General features: G+C 42.3%; 1 protein-coding gene and 1 non-coding gene across 13 annotated transcripts in view; one reads left to right on the top strand and one right to left on the bottom strand.

Moving 5' to 3' along the window:
- TXNRD1 (thioredoxin reductase 1) overlaps positions 1–15,067 on the top strand; it is a 103,129-nt gene that overhangs the window by 34,113 nt on the left and 53,949 nt on the right. For 7 of the 12 annotated variants that reach the window (XM_072973088.1, XM_072973087.1, XM_031683177.2 and 4 more), the window contains one exon: positions 10,269–10,378. The exons of 2 other annotated variants lie outside the window; for them this stretch is intronic. In XM_072973088.1, the coding sequence (XP_072829189.1) occupies positions 10,269–10,378 (110 nt within the window). Of the gene's footprint in view, positions 1–8,622; positions 8,759–10,268; positions 10,379–12,323; positions 12,435–15,067 lie in introns of those variants that run through there. 3 more of the 12 variants (XM_015240642.3, XM_072973089.1, XM_072973092.1) reach the window with 2 other exon arrangements.
- Positions 1,283–1,354, bottom strand: TRNAA-UGC (transfer RNA alanine (anticodon UGC)). Its single transcript has one exon. It is a non-coding gene; the product is annotated as a tRNA-Ala (tRNA).

The following is a 15,067-nucleotide window of genomic DNA, read 5'->3' as shown; positions in this document are numbered from 1 at the left end:
AGCTAGATTTATATCCCAACTCCAACACACCTGCTTTGTGAACTTTGGCAAGATTCTTAACTTCCTGGAATTTCTGTTTCTAATTTTATGATATGGGTGTAATTCTTGGATGATTTGAGGATTAACTGAGAATGTAGGGGAGAGAGCCATATACTTACCTGCTTTGTGAGCCCCAAACTGAATCCAATATACATTTATAGTTTCACTTCCCCTTGTGTTTCTGCATCTTATGCAAAAACACACCATTTCTTTCCTACTACTGTGTTTTTGTACATATTGCTGCCTCTGCCTGGAAAAATTCTTCTCAAGAGGTAGAACAGCGTTGTGGTAAGAGTGGGTATCGGTCTCAGCTCTGCCAATTATTAGCTAGGTGATCATGGGCAAGATAATTATCCTCCCTATACCTCATTTTTTTTCCCATAAAATGGGGGAAAGAATGGTATCTTAGTCATTGGATTTTGAGGATTAAATTAGGCATGTGAAGACCCAAGTTTATGCCTGGCACATAGTAAGACCTGAAAAATTCTTAGCTATGATTCCCACTCCCATTACTACTTCCTTTATTACTCCTCCAGATATGGTTCAAATATCACCTGCTTTGTGAAACCTTCCCTAATTTTCCCATGCTATTATTTGCTTCCTTCTTTGAAGCTGATGGACCAACACAGTTTGAGCACTTACTGTGTTCCGAGGCACACTCCTAGGCACGTTACAGATGTTATATTATAGATGTTATTTTATTTAGACCACCCAATATGTCCTAATTTACTATTCCAACTACCCTCGGATTGATAAAATTCTTAAAGGTCAAATTCATTTTTATAGGAGGACTGAGATCTCTGACAGTTACCATGTAAAGACTTTCTTTCCTTTTTTTTTTTTTTTTGCTTGCTTTTTGGTGGGGGGAGGTAATTAGGTTTACTTACTTACTTATTCTTAGAGAAAATGCTTGGGATTGAACCCAGGACCTCAAGCATGCTAGGCATGCACTCTACCACTTGAGCTATACACCATCCCCTCTTTCTTTTCCTCTTAGAAAAAGATGGAATCCACAGATTAACTAATAATATCCCCATTGTACAGACTGAATCTTTCAACAAGTGTTTATTGAGCAATTTCCAAGTGTGTGAACTGTATTAAGTGCTGGGAACACTGTGGTGAACATATATAATCCCAGTCCCTGCACACATATGGCTATTTACATTTAAATTAATTAAACTTAAATGAAATAAAAAACTCAGAACTGCCATATTTTCCAAGGATTAAACAAGGAGAAATCTAGTGGAGATGCTGGGGATCGAACCCAGGACCTCATACATGCAAAGCATGTGCTCTACCATTGAGCTACATCCCCAAGTGCTCTAGTTCTATCTTATTTGCTCAATAATTACATATGGTTAGTGGCTATTAGGTTGAACAGTGCTAATGTAGAATATTTACATCATCACTGAAAGTTTTATTGAACTGCGCTGTTCTAGAGGGGAAGGCATTGATCAAATAACCATAAATAAAAATATAACTGCCATTGTGGTAAGTACTAATCATAGAGAATACCATGGTGACACAGGAGCATTTCATAGGGGGATTTGGTCTATGTGACCAAGACATATTTGAACTAAGATTTAATGAATAATTGGGAGTTAGTGAAGTCTGTGGTTAGGTAATTAAAGAGACTGAAAAAAGGCTAATGGCCAGGGCATAGAGAAGGAGGAGAGGTTTAGGTGAGATAAAAGAGGTAGAAGGACCACAGAGGACCTTGTAAAAGAGGATGAGGAAGCTTAGGGCCTGAGTAACTTGACTCTCTAATCAGTGATAGAACCTAGATTTGACTTAAGTCTATTTTGCAAAATACGTATATTCAAATGACTTTGCCTCTGTAATGATTTCCTCTCTCTCCTTTCCTCTTTGGAAATCACCAAATTTCCCTTTACTAGATTATTTCTTCAGCATAAAAACATGCTATAATAATTTCTTTCTCAAACAAAACAAAACCATAAAACTTTCCTTGATCCTGCATCTGTCTTCAGCTATTCCCCCCCTTTTTTTTCTGTTTTTATAGCAAAACTTGAAAGAGTTGTCTATACTTACTACCTCTATGTTCTTTTTTTTTCTGTTTCTTGTTGAAGCTCCTCTGCTTAGGCTTTCTTTCCCTCTGATCATTTTCAATAATCAGCAGAGACTTCGATGATTCAGTCCTTATCTTGCAGGATTTCTCAGCAGCACCTGATGTAGTTGATCTTCCTCCTTTTTGGAGCACATCTTCCTTGAGACACCGTATTCTCCTGCTTTTCCTCCTACCTCCCTCCAGCTCCTTCTCAGCCTCCTTTGCTGAGCCTTCTCTTTTGCTCTTTGCCAAGTCTCAGTACTGGACCATCTTCATTTCTCTAAATATGTTAACTTACTAGGTAATTTCATCTAGTCCCATGGTGTGATGGTTAATTTTATGGTGCCCAGTTGTCTGGTCAGACACCAGTCTAAATGTTGCTGTGAAGGTTTTTGTTTTTTTGTTTTTTGGGGGGTTTTTTTTGGTGTGATTAATATTGAAATCAGTAGACTTTGAGTAAAGAAGATTATTTTGCATAATGTGCTTCAGCCTATCAGTTGGATGGGCTTAAGAGAACAGATTGAGGTCTCCTGCAGAGGAAGGAGTGGTACCCCCAGACTTGCCTTCAGACTCAAGAGTGCAACATTAAGACTGATGGAATTTCCAGCCTGCTGGCCTGTCCTGTAGGTTTCAGACTTGCCAGGCCTCACAATCCTGTGAGCCAGTTTCTTAAAAGAAATCTCTCTCTCTTTTTTCTACACACACACACACACACACACACACACACTATTCTATTAATCCAGAGAACCCCAACATTGTATACAATGCAATATATATGGTATTAAGTATCTTTTATATTTGACTTCCAGTTTTTATTTCTAGCCCTGCCTTCTCCCCCAAATTCCAGATTTGCATACCAACTACTTACTCAACATCTCAATTTGGATAACAGTAGGTCTCTCAAACCACACTATGGATTTGTCCCAAACTATTGCTTTCCATCTCTTCCGTCCTCATCTTTTCCCCCTGGGTGTTCCCTCTCTTCATTAAGGAGTGTCCCCATTTACCCAAACGCCAAGGCCAAAACTCTGGCGTCATCACTGATCCTTCTCTTTCTTTTACATCCCTCACTCTGTCCACCTGTAAAACTTACTAGCTTTTCTTCAAATGTATCTTCGTGCTTCACTAATCCAAACCTTCATCCTCTCAGCTTGGACCACCACAGTAACTTCCTACCTGGTTTGTGTTCCTCCATTCTAAGTCCCTACCCCCTTAGTCTCTTCTCCACAGAACAAAGCTCTCCTTTAAAGATTCAAACTAGAGCATTTCCTGCTCCTCCCTCAAGATTCTTTGGCTCCTTATCACACTTAGATTGAAATCCAAAGTCCTGATTATGGCCTTTGGGATCTGACCCCTGGCTACTCCTCTGACCTTACTACCTACCACCTTCTTCCTCACTTGCTGAGCTGTGGACACACTGGTTCCCTGGCAGATCCTTGAACAAATCAGGGGGCTCCCAGCTTAGGGCTCTAGTACTCCCTGTTTCCTCTGCTTAGAAAGATTTCCTCCTTGTAAGTCTTACTCCCTCATTTCACTGCGATCTCTGCTTAAGTGCCTTATACTTCAGTCTTTCGTGACTTCCCTACGCAACTTTATTTATTCTTCAGGAGACAAAAAGTATTTTTATTCCCCCTGTGAAGAAGAGCAATGAAATGAAGTGGTAACTACCAGGCTTGGGCACATGGGATCATGGAAGGCTTTTTTAAATGGGAAAACTATATTATGTATTATTATGGGAATGATCAAGTAGAGAACAAGAAAACTGATGTTGCCAGAGAGGAAGGCTGATTTGAAGAGTGAAGTTATTGAAGACTGAGAAGGCAAAAAAAGATGAAAATCTGCACACAAGTGGAGGAGTTGGCCTTCATTAAAACAAGAGTGAAGGCAGAGAATATGGCAGTTGGGTGGTTGAGATGGAAATAGGAGGGAGTTCTGTCCAGTTGATTCCATTAAAGTAGAAAGCAGGTCATGAGCCAATGACAAGGTGTAGGAAAGTGTTGACTTAAAGAAAAACACACAACTTAAGAGTTGGGCATTTAGGCAGAGTGAGTATAGCTCAGTGGTAGAGCACATGCTTAGCATGCAGAAGGTCCTGGGTTCAATCGCCAGTACCTCAATTAAAAATAAAATAAAATTCCACTTCTAAGCATTGTGAGTTTAAGTTTTATTCAGGGTCTTACTGGAGACTGTAGACTGGAGACAGCTACTCAGCTCTGAGGAGCTGCTCTGAAGAGGTAGGGGAAAGGCCAGTTTAATTATGATATATATGATTTTTTTTCTTTTTTTGGCTAGGAAATACGCACACTCAAGCATACATCTTGGTAAAAGTTTACTGCTAATCACAAAGAACAGATACCTCAAGTTAATTATTCAGTGCTTATCTAAATATGGGAAGACACAAGGATCTGGGTTTTTTTTTTTTCATTTTCATTCTTCCTGAGATATGCATCTAAGGGCCTGTTTACCCAAAACACAAAGGGCCTAGTCCTGATTTTATCCTGAATTCCTCTCAGGTCAGTGAGCAACTGCATTGGGTTAAGACTTAATCCTGCAGAACTGGGTGGTGTGTGTTGTGGAGGGGGAAGTTTCCCTTCCAATATATTCTGAGATTTTGTGGCTAGACTAATACTAAAATTGACACAAGACAGATTAACAGGAGGAAGAAAATTATTCTCCTGTTCTCCATTTTAATTCATGCACGTTGAGATCCCATAGAAATGGGACCAAAGCGGGCAGCTTCTAGACTTTTTAGACAAAGAAACAATACATGTGTGAAGAATTGACAGGACAGAGGAACTTAGGTTTTGGGTGCCCAGTTATTGAAGCATATAAACAGAGGATATGGGGTAGTAAATTAAAGAAGCAACAAGGTTTGTCTATGTAAACTTACTGGCCCTGAGTTGCCTATCTTTTGCAATGAGGCTGTGCTACCTCCAGATGCAGGAAGTGCACCTTTCACATGAGTGACTTCTTCCCTGCTTTCAGGGAGACAGGAGGGTCAGAGTGTCCCTCTTGCATTGACTGTTTTTTAAGTAACTTTAATTCAAAGTAATCAATTTGCCATCAAGGCACATTTTAGGACAGCCTAACCTGGGCCCCAACATGAGCAATGCTCTTTGTTTTTGTTTGTTCACACTGTGTTAGAGGTTTGGAAAAAGAGGAATAAGTATAAAATAGTCACTCTGGAAATTGGGAAAACAAATATACCAGAGATGCAAAGGACTGCTGGGCAGCTTTGGGGACACATTGAGGTTTGTGATCTTGACTTTAAAGTGAAATCACTTTTAATTTCTATATTTTCTCCAGCGGTGTATTCTGGCTGTAGGGTACAGAATATGTAGACATCTAGGCTTATCAAAGATGTTCCTTGCTGAGGCTGGAGGGCATAGCTCACTTGGTAGAGTGCATATTTAGCATGCATGAGGTCCTAGGTTCAATCCCCGGTACCTCCATTAAGTAAATAAAGCAAACCTAACTACCTCACCTCTCAAAAAAAAAAAAAACAAAAAACAGAGAAAACAAACCCACAAAGACGGCCCTTGCCAAGTCAGTATAATAGGGGAGTTTGGACTTCATTTTGAGGTTCCTAGAGAGCTGCTGGAGGTTTGAGCAGAGAAGATCTGGGTGTCAGAAAGGTGGTTCCAGCTTAGTATGGTGTATGTGTGTCTGAGAAAGGCTTATTGAGAAACAGTAGTTTTATGCATTAGGACCCTAGATCAAAAACGCCTGCATAGACCTGTTAATAATGTGCTTAAATGACAGCTCAGGAACATAGAGAGTCTTTCTCAACATTTTCTGCAAACTTACTATATATAACAGGTTCTCAGTGGACAAGATAAATCAAGCAAGGGTTTGCCTTCCCAAAACTCTCTTGGATTTAGATGATTTGTGATTATTTTTAGGTGTTTGGAGACACAGAAGAGGAAAAGAATGATAAACACTGGGTAGGAATCAGGACAGTCCTCCTGAGGAGGTGACATTTTAGATGAGCTTTGAAGGAGTAGGCCTTTAGGGAGGGAAGATAATTCTAGGCAGGGGGTATAGCATGAACCCAGTCAAAAGATGTAAGATGTATGACTAGAACAAATGCTGCATGATGAGAAATGGTGGGAGATGAGGCTCTTCTTCCATTAACGAGCAGCTATGTAGAATTAAACAGTTCTCTGTATTTCCTGACAAGGGTAAGGCATCTGGACCCTGATCTGTAGCAAAACTGGTTTGAAAGGAAAGCGAAGTTTTTTTTTTTAATAGTGATTTGTTTTTAGACTTAAAAAAAACACTACATGAAACTACTCTAGGGATTTGTGCTATAATCTGGTCACTTAAGGATAGTATGAAGTCAAGGAGGGAAGGGTATAGCTCAGTGGTAGAGTGCATGCCTAGCATGCCAAGGTCCTGGGTTCAATCCCCAGTACCTCTATTATAAATAAATAAACCTAATTACCTACCCCCTCCAAAAAACAAAAGAAAATGAAGTAAAGGGGCCACACCTTAAAAAAAAAGAAAAGAAGAGAAAAGAAAGAATAATGTGAAGTTAAAATGCCTTACCTAACCTTTTCTGGAATGCCATTAGAAAATATCAATTGTGGTATCACTGACCTGCCTGTCATACAAGGCTGTTAGGAGTCAATCCTTATCATTTGTTTTTAGTACATTATTTTAAGTTAAATAATTTTAAAGTCCCTCTGTATCCTAAAACATGCTTTTGAAATGTTTTTATATGTTTTTAAGACTGTGGACTTATGAGCCTGGTTCATGGATTGTTATTGTATAGGTTAAATGAAATAAGACATGTAAAATGGTTAATACAGAGCTTGGCACAGCTGCCAGGAGTAAATGCTAAGTTTTCTCCCTTAATCCCAGCTTTCTTTCCCTCACATTTTTCATTCTTCCGTCCTTAAGTCCTCTTGTTTTCTAAACACCTGTATGCTAGATCCATACTCTGTTCTAAGGACCCCGGAATAAGGTGAAGCATACACTCACATAACCACTAAACAGGGAGACTGTTAGTTTAGCGTGTTGTAGGGGAACAAAACTTGTCATCCCCAAATGTGTCTCTTTGGCTTGAGGCTTATTTGGGGCTGATTACTTTTAAGAAACAAAAGCTCAGTAAGAACTTTTTACCTTCTCCCATTAACCTAAAGGGCCTCTTCCAGGAAGAACAGCTATCACCATAGAAAATTAAAGTATAACATGAAATAGGTGTGGTAGACCGGGGAACTCAGCAAGGCCTGTTTGATCAAAGTCCTCTTTGGATCCCATTGTCTCTGTATGGCCCAGCAAACATTTGTTTATCAAACATTTGCTCACTTTCATCTTCCTGTAAATCACTTCCTTCCCTTTGAAGTCCCAAACCCTTAACTTCTCTTTCTCTTGGAAGGTATATAAGCTTCAACTGCCTAAACCTCACATTCTCATGTTGCTCCCCATGTGTGTAATTAGATTTGATTTTCTCCTATTGATGTTTCATGCCTATTTAATTCTTAGACCAGCTAGAAGAACCTAGGAGGGTAGAGAAAAGGTTTTTTTCCCTCCCCCACAGTCTGCAGGGATGGGAGGGGTGTGTGTGTGTGTGTGTGTGTGTGTTTTCACACTGCACCAGGCCTGTGACTTGCACTGGGAAGGGACTCAAAGGAGCAAATCATGGCTTCTCGCTGCCTTGAGAAACCAGGAACCCTTTCGCCTGAGCATGCTTCAGTCTGGCAGTATCCAGACAAAGAAGTGTGAAAGACATTCATTTATTTATTTATTCAGCAAATAGTCCTTGCCACCTACTAGTGCAAGATGCTGAGTAAGATGATGAATAAGAGCAGGAAAGTATGAGAGCATGTGGCTGGCTTGGGCAGCTAGCTGCAGCTATCTTGGCATGGCTGGAGTTAAACATACTCTCTGTTTTCCTTAAAACAAGTATGACAAACCAAAATTTGAGTGGGATAAGGAGGAAGTACTATGAATCGAAGTTATGTGTTGGTGAGAATTAGTCAGGATGGACTAGATGATAATTTTCAAAGCTTGATCACTTCCTTTAGGGAATCGCCAGACTGACTAATCCATTCCCTTAGGGCAGTGGGTCCTACACTGCCGTTCACTGGAATCATCCAGGGAGTTTTAAAAAACTCAGATGCCCAGGTCGCACCCAATACCAATTACATCAGAATGTCTGGGGGTGGGAGCCAGGCGTCAGTATTTTTAAAGATCCTCGCGTGATTACAATCCGTAGCAAAGTTCTGGAGTCACTGCCTGAGGGCATAGTCTTTTTTTTTTCTTTCTTTCTTTCCCTTTTTTAATAGTCCAGTTTTATTCAGTTAAGACACACTCTTGGTTCTGGTTCCAAACATTCCTTAAATGGTTTTTGCCCCTTTCTGGGGTTGGGGGCGCTGTGAGCAGGAAGAGGATGTGCTGTCACCCAATTAGGAGATCCCACTTTGCTAAGCCCATCAGCGTAGTTGCCAGGGCTGCACGAGGAGTGGATTTTTGCTTTGTCATTCTGACTCTGGCGGTTCGCCCGCCCATTCAGAGGAGGGCGTGGCTTCTCGTAGCCAACTGGGAACCCGCAGCCCTTTCCCCTCAGTCTGCTCCAGTCCCGCATTGCATCGGAGCTGAAGGTGATGGGACCGCTGAAGCAGCTCTGGATTCCCGGGAGCTCGCGTTCGTGTAAGCTTCGGTTCATTGAAAACGGAGGGAGCCCCGAGCGTTTAGGCTGTGAGCACGCTGGGGCCGAGAGCATCCGCCGGTCGGGTGCCGGGTGAACGCTGGGGACCGGGAGAGGTTTGAAGGCGTGTCTGAGCAGGGGTGAGGCTCTTCTACGGCGGGTGAGCTTCCCGGCGGCGTTTATTGTTTTGCTCGGGTCAGTGAAAGCTGAGCTGTGGTAAGTGAGACCGGCCCCCTGACGGCTGGTGGTTTCCTTCCTCTAGCTCTTCTGTATAGAGACGATTTGCAGAATATCGGAGAAAATGGGGTTTTGTATCATTTCCCAGTGCCCGAGTCTTGAGATGTAGGTATCAATGTGATGAAGAGATTAAGAGACTCATCATCAATGAGACTATAACGATTTAAGGATGCCTTTCAAGGAATTTGCACACCATTGAATCCTCAGAAATCATGAGAGGTCTCCATGTGTTCAAGTAGGGAAACCAAAGGCTCAGACTCGTAAGACTTTCCCCAGGCTGTTAAACAAGACAGCTAAGAGGAACCGGTGCTTATCTCACTGTATCAGGCGGAACAGGGAAGGGGTTAAAGGCTATCCCACACTACCTGGGTGGAATCCTGGCTCTGCTATTGACAATAACTAGCTGCTTGAGTTTGAGCAAGATCACTTTTTTGTGCCCCGGTTTTCCTATCTGTGAAATGGACCTGATAGGACCTACTTCAAAAGGGTAGTTTGTGAAAATAAAGCGTTAATATATGCAAAGCACTTTAGAAGCGTTCGCTGCTGTATTATTATTATCAAACAACTACACTTTTGAGAGCTTGTATGGATTTTGTCTCATGAATGAGCCTGATACCAGTGTAACTGGAGTCTATTTTTACTTCTCACTGACTCATTCTGTACCTGAGTTCACCCATTTGTAAAACTGGACCAGCTGCACCCGGCTTGTCATGTAAGGTGTTGATGTATTATCTTAAGGTTCTTAAATAAAAACACCCTAAGTAGGCAGAGTGTTCTTAATTTTGCCTCATGGTTTCAAATTTCAAAGAAGCACTGGAAGTTGGTTTTTGGCATTCTGTACAGATGCAGAGTTCAAAGGCAGATTAAGTTGAGGTGTTTTGTAAGAGCTGAGATAATTGTGCCTTAAGCTTCCTTTTAAAGCTTTTCTGAATTCTGGGTCTACTGGAAAAGTAGGACGTCTATTTCAGCGAGACTAGCTCGTCTTCGAGTCGGGCCGGAACCCTGGCGTTTGTAGCCGGCCCTAGGCCCGGTTACCAGCCAGCGTGCAGGTGCGCCGGGTGGGACCCGAGCCGGTGGCGGGCCTCGGTCGAGGTCGGGGATGGGGCTGGTAGGGCTGCTCTGGGCGGGCGGCGGCGGCGGCGGCGGCGGCGGCGCGGTCCGGTCCCCGGGGGAGTGCAGTTGGGGACGCGGAAGCCCCGCCCCGCCCCGCCGCGCACTTCCCGCCGCGGCCGCGGGCGGAAAGACTGACCGTCCCCCTCTGCTTTTGTGCCACAGAGGACGGGCGGGGCCTCGAGCGAGCGCTCTCCGAACTGACCTCCGAAACCGACGTACCCGTTGTGTTCGTGGGAAGGAGAAAGCTAGGCGGCCATGGTCCGACCCTGAAGGTGGGTAGGGGGGCCTTAACGTTTCTTTCACCCGCCGGAACTGGGAAGGGGCTCCTCGAGCCGGTGGTGGTCTTGGGCCCTGCTATCAAATCCCGGGCAGTTGTGAGCGAACCTCCAAACGGAGCACAGCCTTAGAAAACGACGCAGAAACGCGAGGGCCAGCTCACGTGGTTATCCACGTTGGTGAGACATTTCAGAACTGGGAACCTTGCAAGGGCATATGTACCTATTGTCACCTTTTAAAATAGGTTTTAAAATTGTCCTTTTCTTTCTAGTTCCCTTCCTCTTTTCCTCCCGATAAATCTAAGTAACAAAAATTTTTAGCATCAGTGTAAACTGCTTAAAGTGAGTTTTTTAGGGAAGTACTGAGAAAAGTGGCTCAGGAAGTGCTTATCTTTATCCAACTCTAGCGTCTTCCCCTTTAGTTCTCAGGGAGGGAAACCTAGAAACCCTAGGCTCAGGGGAGAGCAACCCAGTAAGCTCCTAGAATGAGTTCATTTCCCTTTAGGTGTCTTTTTTCTAGCCCAGAGTTAACAGCTGGGTAGAAGGAAAGGCGAGAAAGAAATCTTTCCTCTGGCTGGTGGCGGGGGTGGGGTTGCAATCATCCCTTAGGACCACCCACGAAGGGTGGGTGGGTCATGGTCTAGCTTATGGGCCAGGCGACGGTAGGCTGGGTACGACATAGATAATGTTCTACATCAGGTGTGGTTACCAGGTTAGAGCCTCGTAATACCTTGATACATCTCCTTTAAGTTCTGCTGATGATTTTTTTGTCCTCGTCCTTTTGTGTCTGTGTAATTTTTAAGAAATGTCACTCATACTTGAACATTGCCTTCTTAGAAGTGAGCTTGAGGTCTCGGTTAAATGTAAAAATGTATTTAGATGTGTGCATCTTTAGGAAGGATATAACACTTTGCACCTTCATTTACTATTTCTATCTTCTAAAAGAATCTTATTTACCGTTTTGAAGAAAGGGTATGGGGAATGGAGATAGACTTCAAAGACAAAAACAGTAAATTGATGGAAAATAATTAAAGGAGATAAAAAGATTTTTAGCTTGATATAAAGTATATTGTGTTATTCAGACCTTTAGTTTGCAAGTAGAGACAGTTCTACCAATAGTCCATCCTGTCTGATCTCTTTTCTCCACCTGTGTCATAAATTTGCACTTAGAAAGTTGTATAGGCATTTGATCTTTATATAAATTCTATAGATGGTCCTGGTTTTAACACCAGTGGGAGTAAAAAAGATCACTTTTTATAAGCTTTGCACCCACTTTATTTATTGATAAGATCTGATGTTTTCAATGCTATATGATCATAGTTAATTTCAGACATCTAGTGATGTGAATGAATGAAAAGCATGTCATCAAGTTATAATTAAAATTAAACTATTTAGCACATCTCTTCTAAGTAAGTTTACCACTCTCCTGTCTATCATTTATCTTTGGTTTTTAATGAATACTAAGAAATGAAAGAAGACAAGAAGATAAGGAGTACTGCTTTGAAATATTTGTGAATTCCCAGCCAATTGTTGCACACATTTGGGACTAAATGGTAGGTTCTGAAATTCTTTAGGGAACATTGGGTTTGAGTTGAGAAAGGCATTTATTTAGTGGAGAAGTGAGTGATTATAGGATTAGTGTTATAATCCTGAAGTCCGTACCTTAAAAAAGGTTAAGATTTCCTACTTCAGCTGCAACATAAATAATGGAGAGGGAGCTCATTAAAATGTCTGCTTTTCCTTTCTCCTCTTAATGTTTTTTCTACCGTTGTCTTCCTTAATAAACAACAGCAGCCTCAAAACCTACCTTGCTTTCACAGTGTGCTGTAGAAGACAAAGGTGATCCTATTGGAAGGAACTGAGAAATTTAGATGACTACCTACAGGACAAAGGCTTTAAAGAAGTATGTTTCAAAGAACTGTAGTCTGTGCACCACCTGCACAGAATCCCCTGGGGTGCTTGTTAAACATGCATGCCTGGGCTTTTCCTGAGATCTTGTTCATTGAAGCCTCTGGAAGGGGCTACGATCTGCCTTTTCAACAAGCCCCCTCAGGTAATTCTTAGGATAAATATCACATCTGAGACTCTAATGTATAAGGTAGTTTGGCCACGATCAGTTGCTAAATAATTATAATCGAGGAAAACCAAACAGAAGACTACTCTTTAGTGCCTAAAAGATATTAGTTAGAAGAGAGCAAATAGTAACTCAACAGGTGAGTAACACTTTGTATCTGAATAGGAAATGGGAAGTTATGCTATCTTTGGCCAGGGCTTGTATGTCCATGTGTGAAATTGGAACTAGTGTGTAAATAAATTCTTAAGAACTATAAGTAGAGTTCTTACTGCACAAAGACATACACTTCCATAAAAATTTTAATAAGAGTAAGTTTGCAAATTTTCTTAGAGGAATCCTCTTTTATATGTAAATCAGTGTCTCCAGGATTCCAGCATTTTGAAACCGGTATGAAATGAAATGAATTGGTGGTATTGAGAGGAAAAGCAAAGTGAGTAAAAAAGTGCTTCTTGGAATATTAAGTGCCAGGCATGGTTAAGACTTCAGTAGTTTGAGGTAATAGACTTGGGAGATAAGACTAAAACTTGCAACATGGGGCTTAATTTCTTGCAGGTAATAATAGGGATGATGGACACAAAGGAGTGCATGATTCACATCCAAGTGAATTATGGAGACAGTGTGGGAGGAGCTTAGGGGTAACCAAGTTTTAGTCAGGCTGGGGGCTCCACACTGGGGGCAGATAGAGGGGTGTGTATGTGGGGGTTAGACACTGAAACAAAGGCAGGGCTCCTTTCAAGTCTAACTTTTAAACTTAACAGAAACCAGATTCTTAAGTGAATAGATAGGAGAAAATGAGTAGTAATTTAATAACTCTCCAGCCATTCCCTTTCCTTCTTAATACTCTACCAAAACTGGCAGAAAACTTGATTTCTTTTGGTTCTTTCCTCTGAGGTAATCCCTTCTGCGGAGATTAGTAGTGTGTGTGCTTTTTGGCCTAGTTGTTAAGGTTGAGGCCTAAGGAGAACTGAAGGACTGCTTTGGGGATGAGGGAAGTGACTGGATTCTGGTTTGTGTAAGAAGGCAAGGGATAAGGACTGATAAGGTTTAAAAGAGGCATAGATTGTTAGGAATGCAAATAAGTTTGCGTGGTGCTGATTCTGTAGTAAAATTTTTCCTAGTTGTGAATCTGTGTTGAGACGAAGTGCTTCTTCCTCCTACTTAAACCAAGTGACAACACCAAGCTCTTCTTTGCTGGGTGTCTGTTCTTTTACAATAGTGTCACTGTTCTGGTCCTGGCTTCGAATTTCCTCTCATCTTCTGTCTGTCCATTTACCCGGCCCTGACTGTCTCCCACAGAGGTGCCTACCGCCTCTGTTACCTTTCGCCTAGGCTACTTCAGGTCCTTATTTCCTCTTGCCTAAACCATTTCAGTGGTCTGTAACTGGCCACCTGCATCACATTTCTCCCCTTCAAGTCCATCTGGTGCACAGTCATCTTCCTGATCGCTTCCTCACTGCCCCCAAATCTGCTCCCAGGTTAAAGTGCACCTTCCTTGGGTTGGTGTTCTGTGTCTTCCAGGGTCTGGCCCCAACCTGCTTTTCTGGTTATCTCCTGCTCTCCTCCTTACCTTCTGGAAGCTTGTGGGAATGCTGTTGCAGCTGTAGTCCCCAAAATGGCCTTCCTTTGTTCTGTTCTTTATTTCAATTCCTGACTTCTCTTTCCTGCTCAGACCCACTTTTCCAACTGCCTACCAATTTCAGAATACAAGGCCAGATTAGCCCATTCTTTCCCTCCTCTGTGCTCCCACAGCACTCCCACAAATCCTTATCTCTGGAAAAAGGGGGACCTTACCGACGGTAAGGTTTTCGTTTACATATCAAACGTGGAGTTAGACTTTTCTTTGTGCCTGTGATCCCAGTTCTGTTTAGAGCTCAGCAGATACTTAAATGAACATGCCTCTTAATGATAGTAGCTATTAATTGAATGTCTACTGTGTGCTAGCCTCCAAATGCTGTAGTACCTAGTTGGTTGAATCCTCACAGTAGTCCCAGAAGGAAGTGGTATCATCCAGTTTTACAGAGGAGCAAATGGAGGCCCTTAGAATTTAAGAAATATGCCCAGATGACACAGCTAGTAAGGTGGCAGGAACAGGAATGGAGCCCAGGCCTGTTTATATAGTTCACTCTGATGTACTCACACTTCTGGCACTTGGCTTTGTGTTATCACTATGAGGATACGTGCCTGATCTCCCAGGGTGATTGTGTGCCCATGATTCAAGGCTGAGCCCATGCAAATCTTGGTATTCCTAGCATAGCTCTGGCAAATTGGCATGCATGCGTAAGATGCTTGCTGAATGGAACTGCATTCCTTTGTGCCTACCAAAATGTACATTCCTTTAGCACAAAAATGATTTGTTTTTGTATCTTCCATGTGTTTTCTGAACATCCTGTATGCACTCAGTAAGTATTTGTTGAGTGAATGGATAATGGTAGGGCCCAAGGAGACTCACTTCAGTGAGGGGTTTAGCTGCAAGGTGTCTGATTTTGTGAAGGTGGACTGTCTCTGTCAGGGATTAAGCCCTACATTGCTCAGGAGAGAGCCTGGGCAGTATATAAAGCAGTTCGGAGCAGCACTCCCCGCCCTGCAGCAGTTTGTGTGTCTGTGTCGTGGTC

The sequence above is a fragment of the Vicugna pacos genome, chromosome 12 (genome assembly GCF_048564905.1).
Source record: "Vicugna pacos chromosome 12, VicPac4, whole genome shotgun sequence".
Taxonomy (NCBI): Eukaryota; Metazoa; Chordata; class Mammalia; order Artiodactyla; family Camelidae; genus Vicugna; species Vicugna pacos.
Note: the sequence above shows the minus strand (reverse complement) of the source record. Positions and strands in the feature narration are given on the sequence as shown.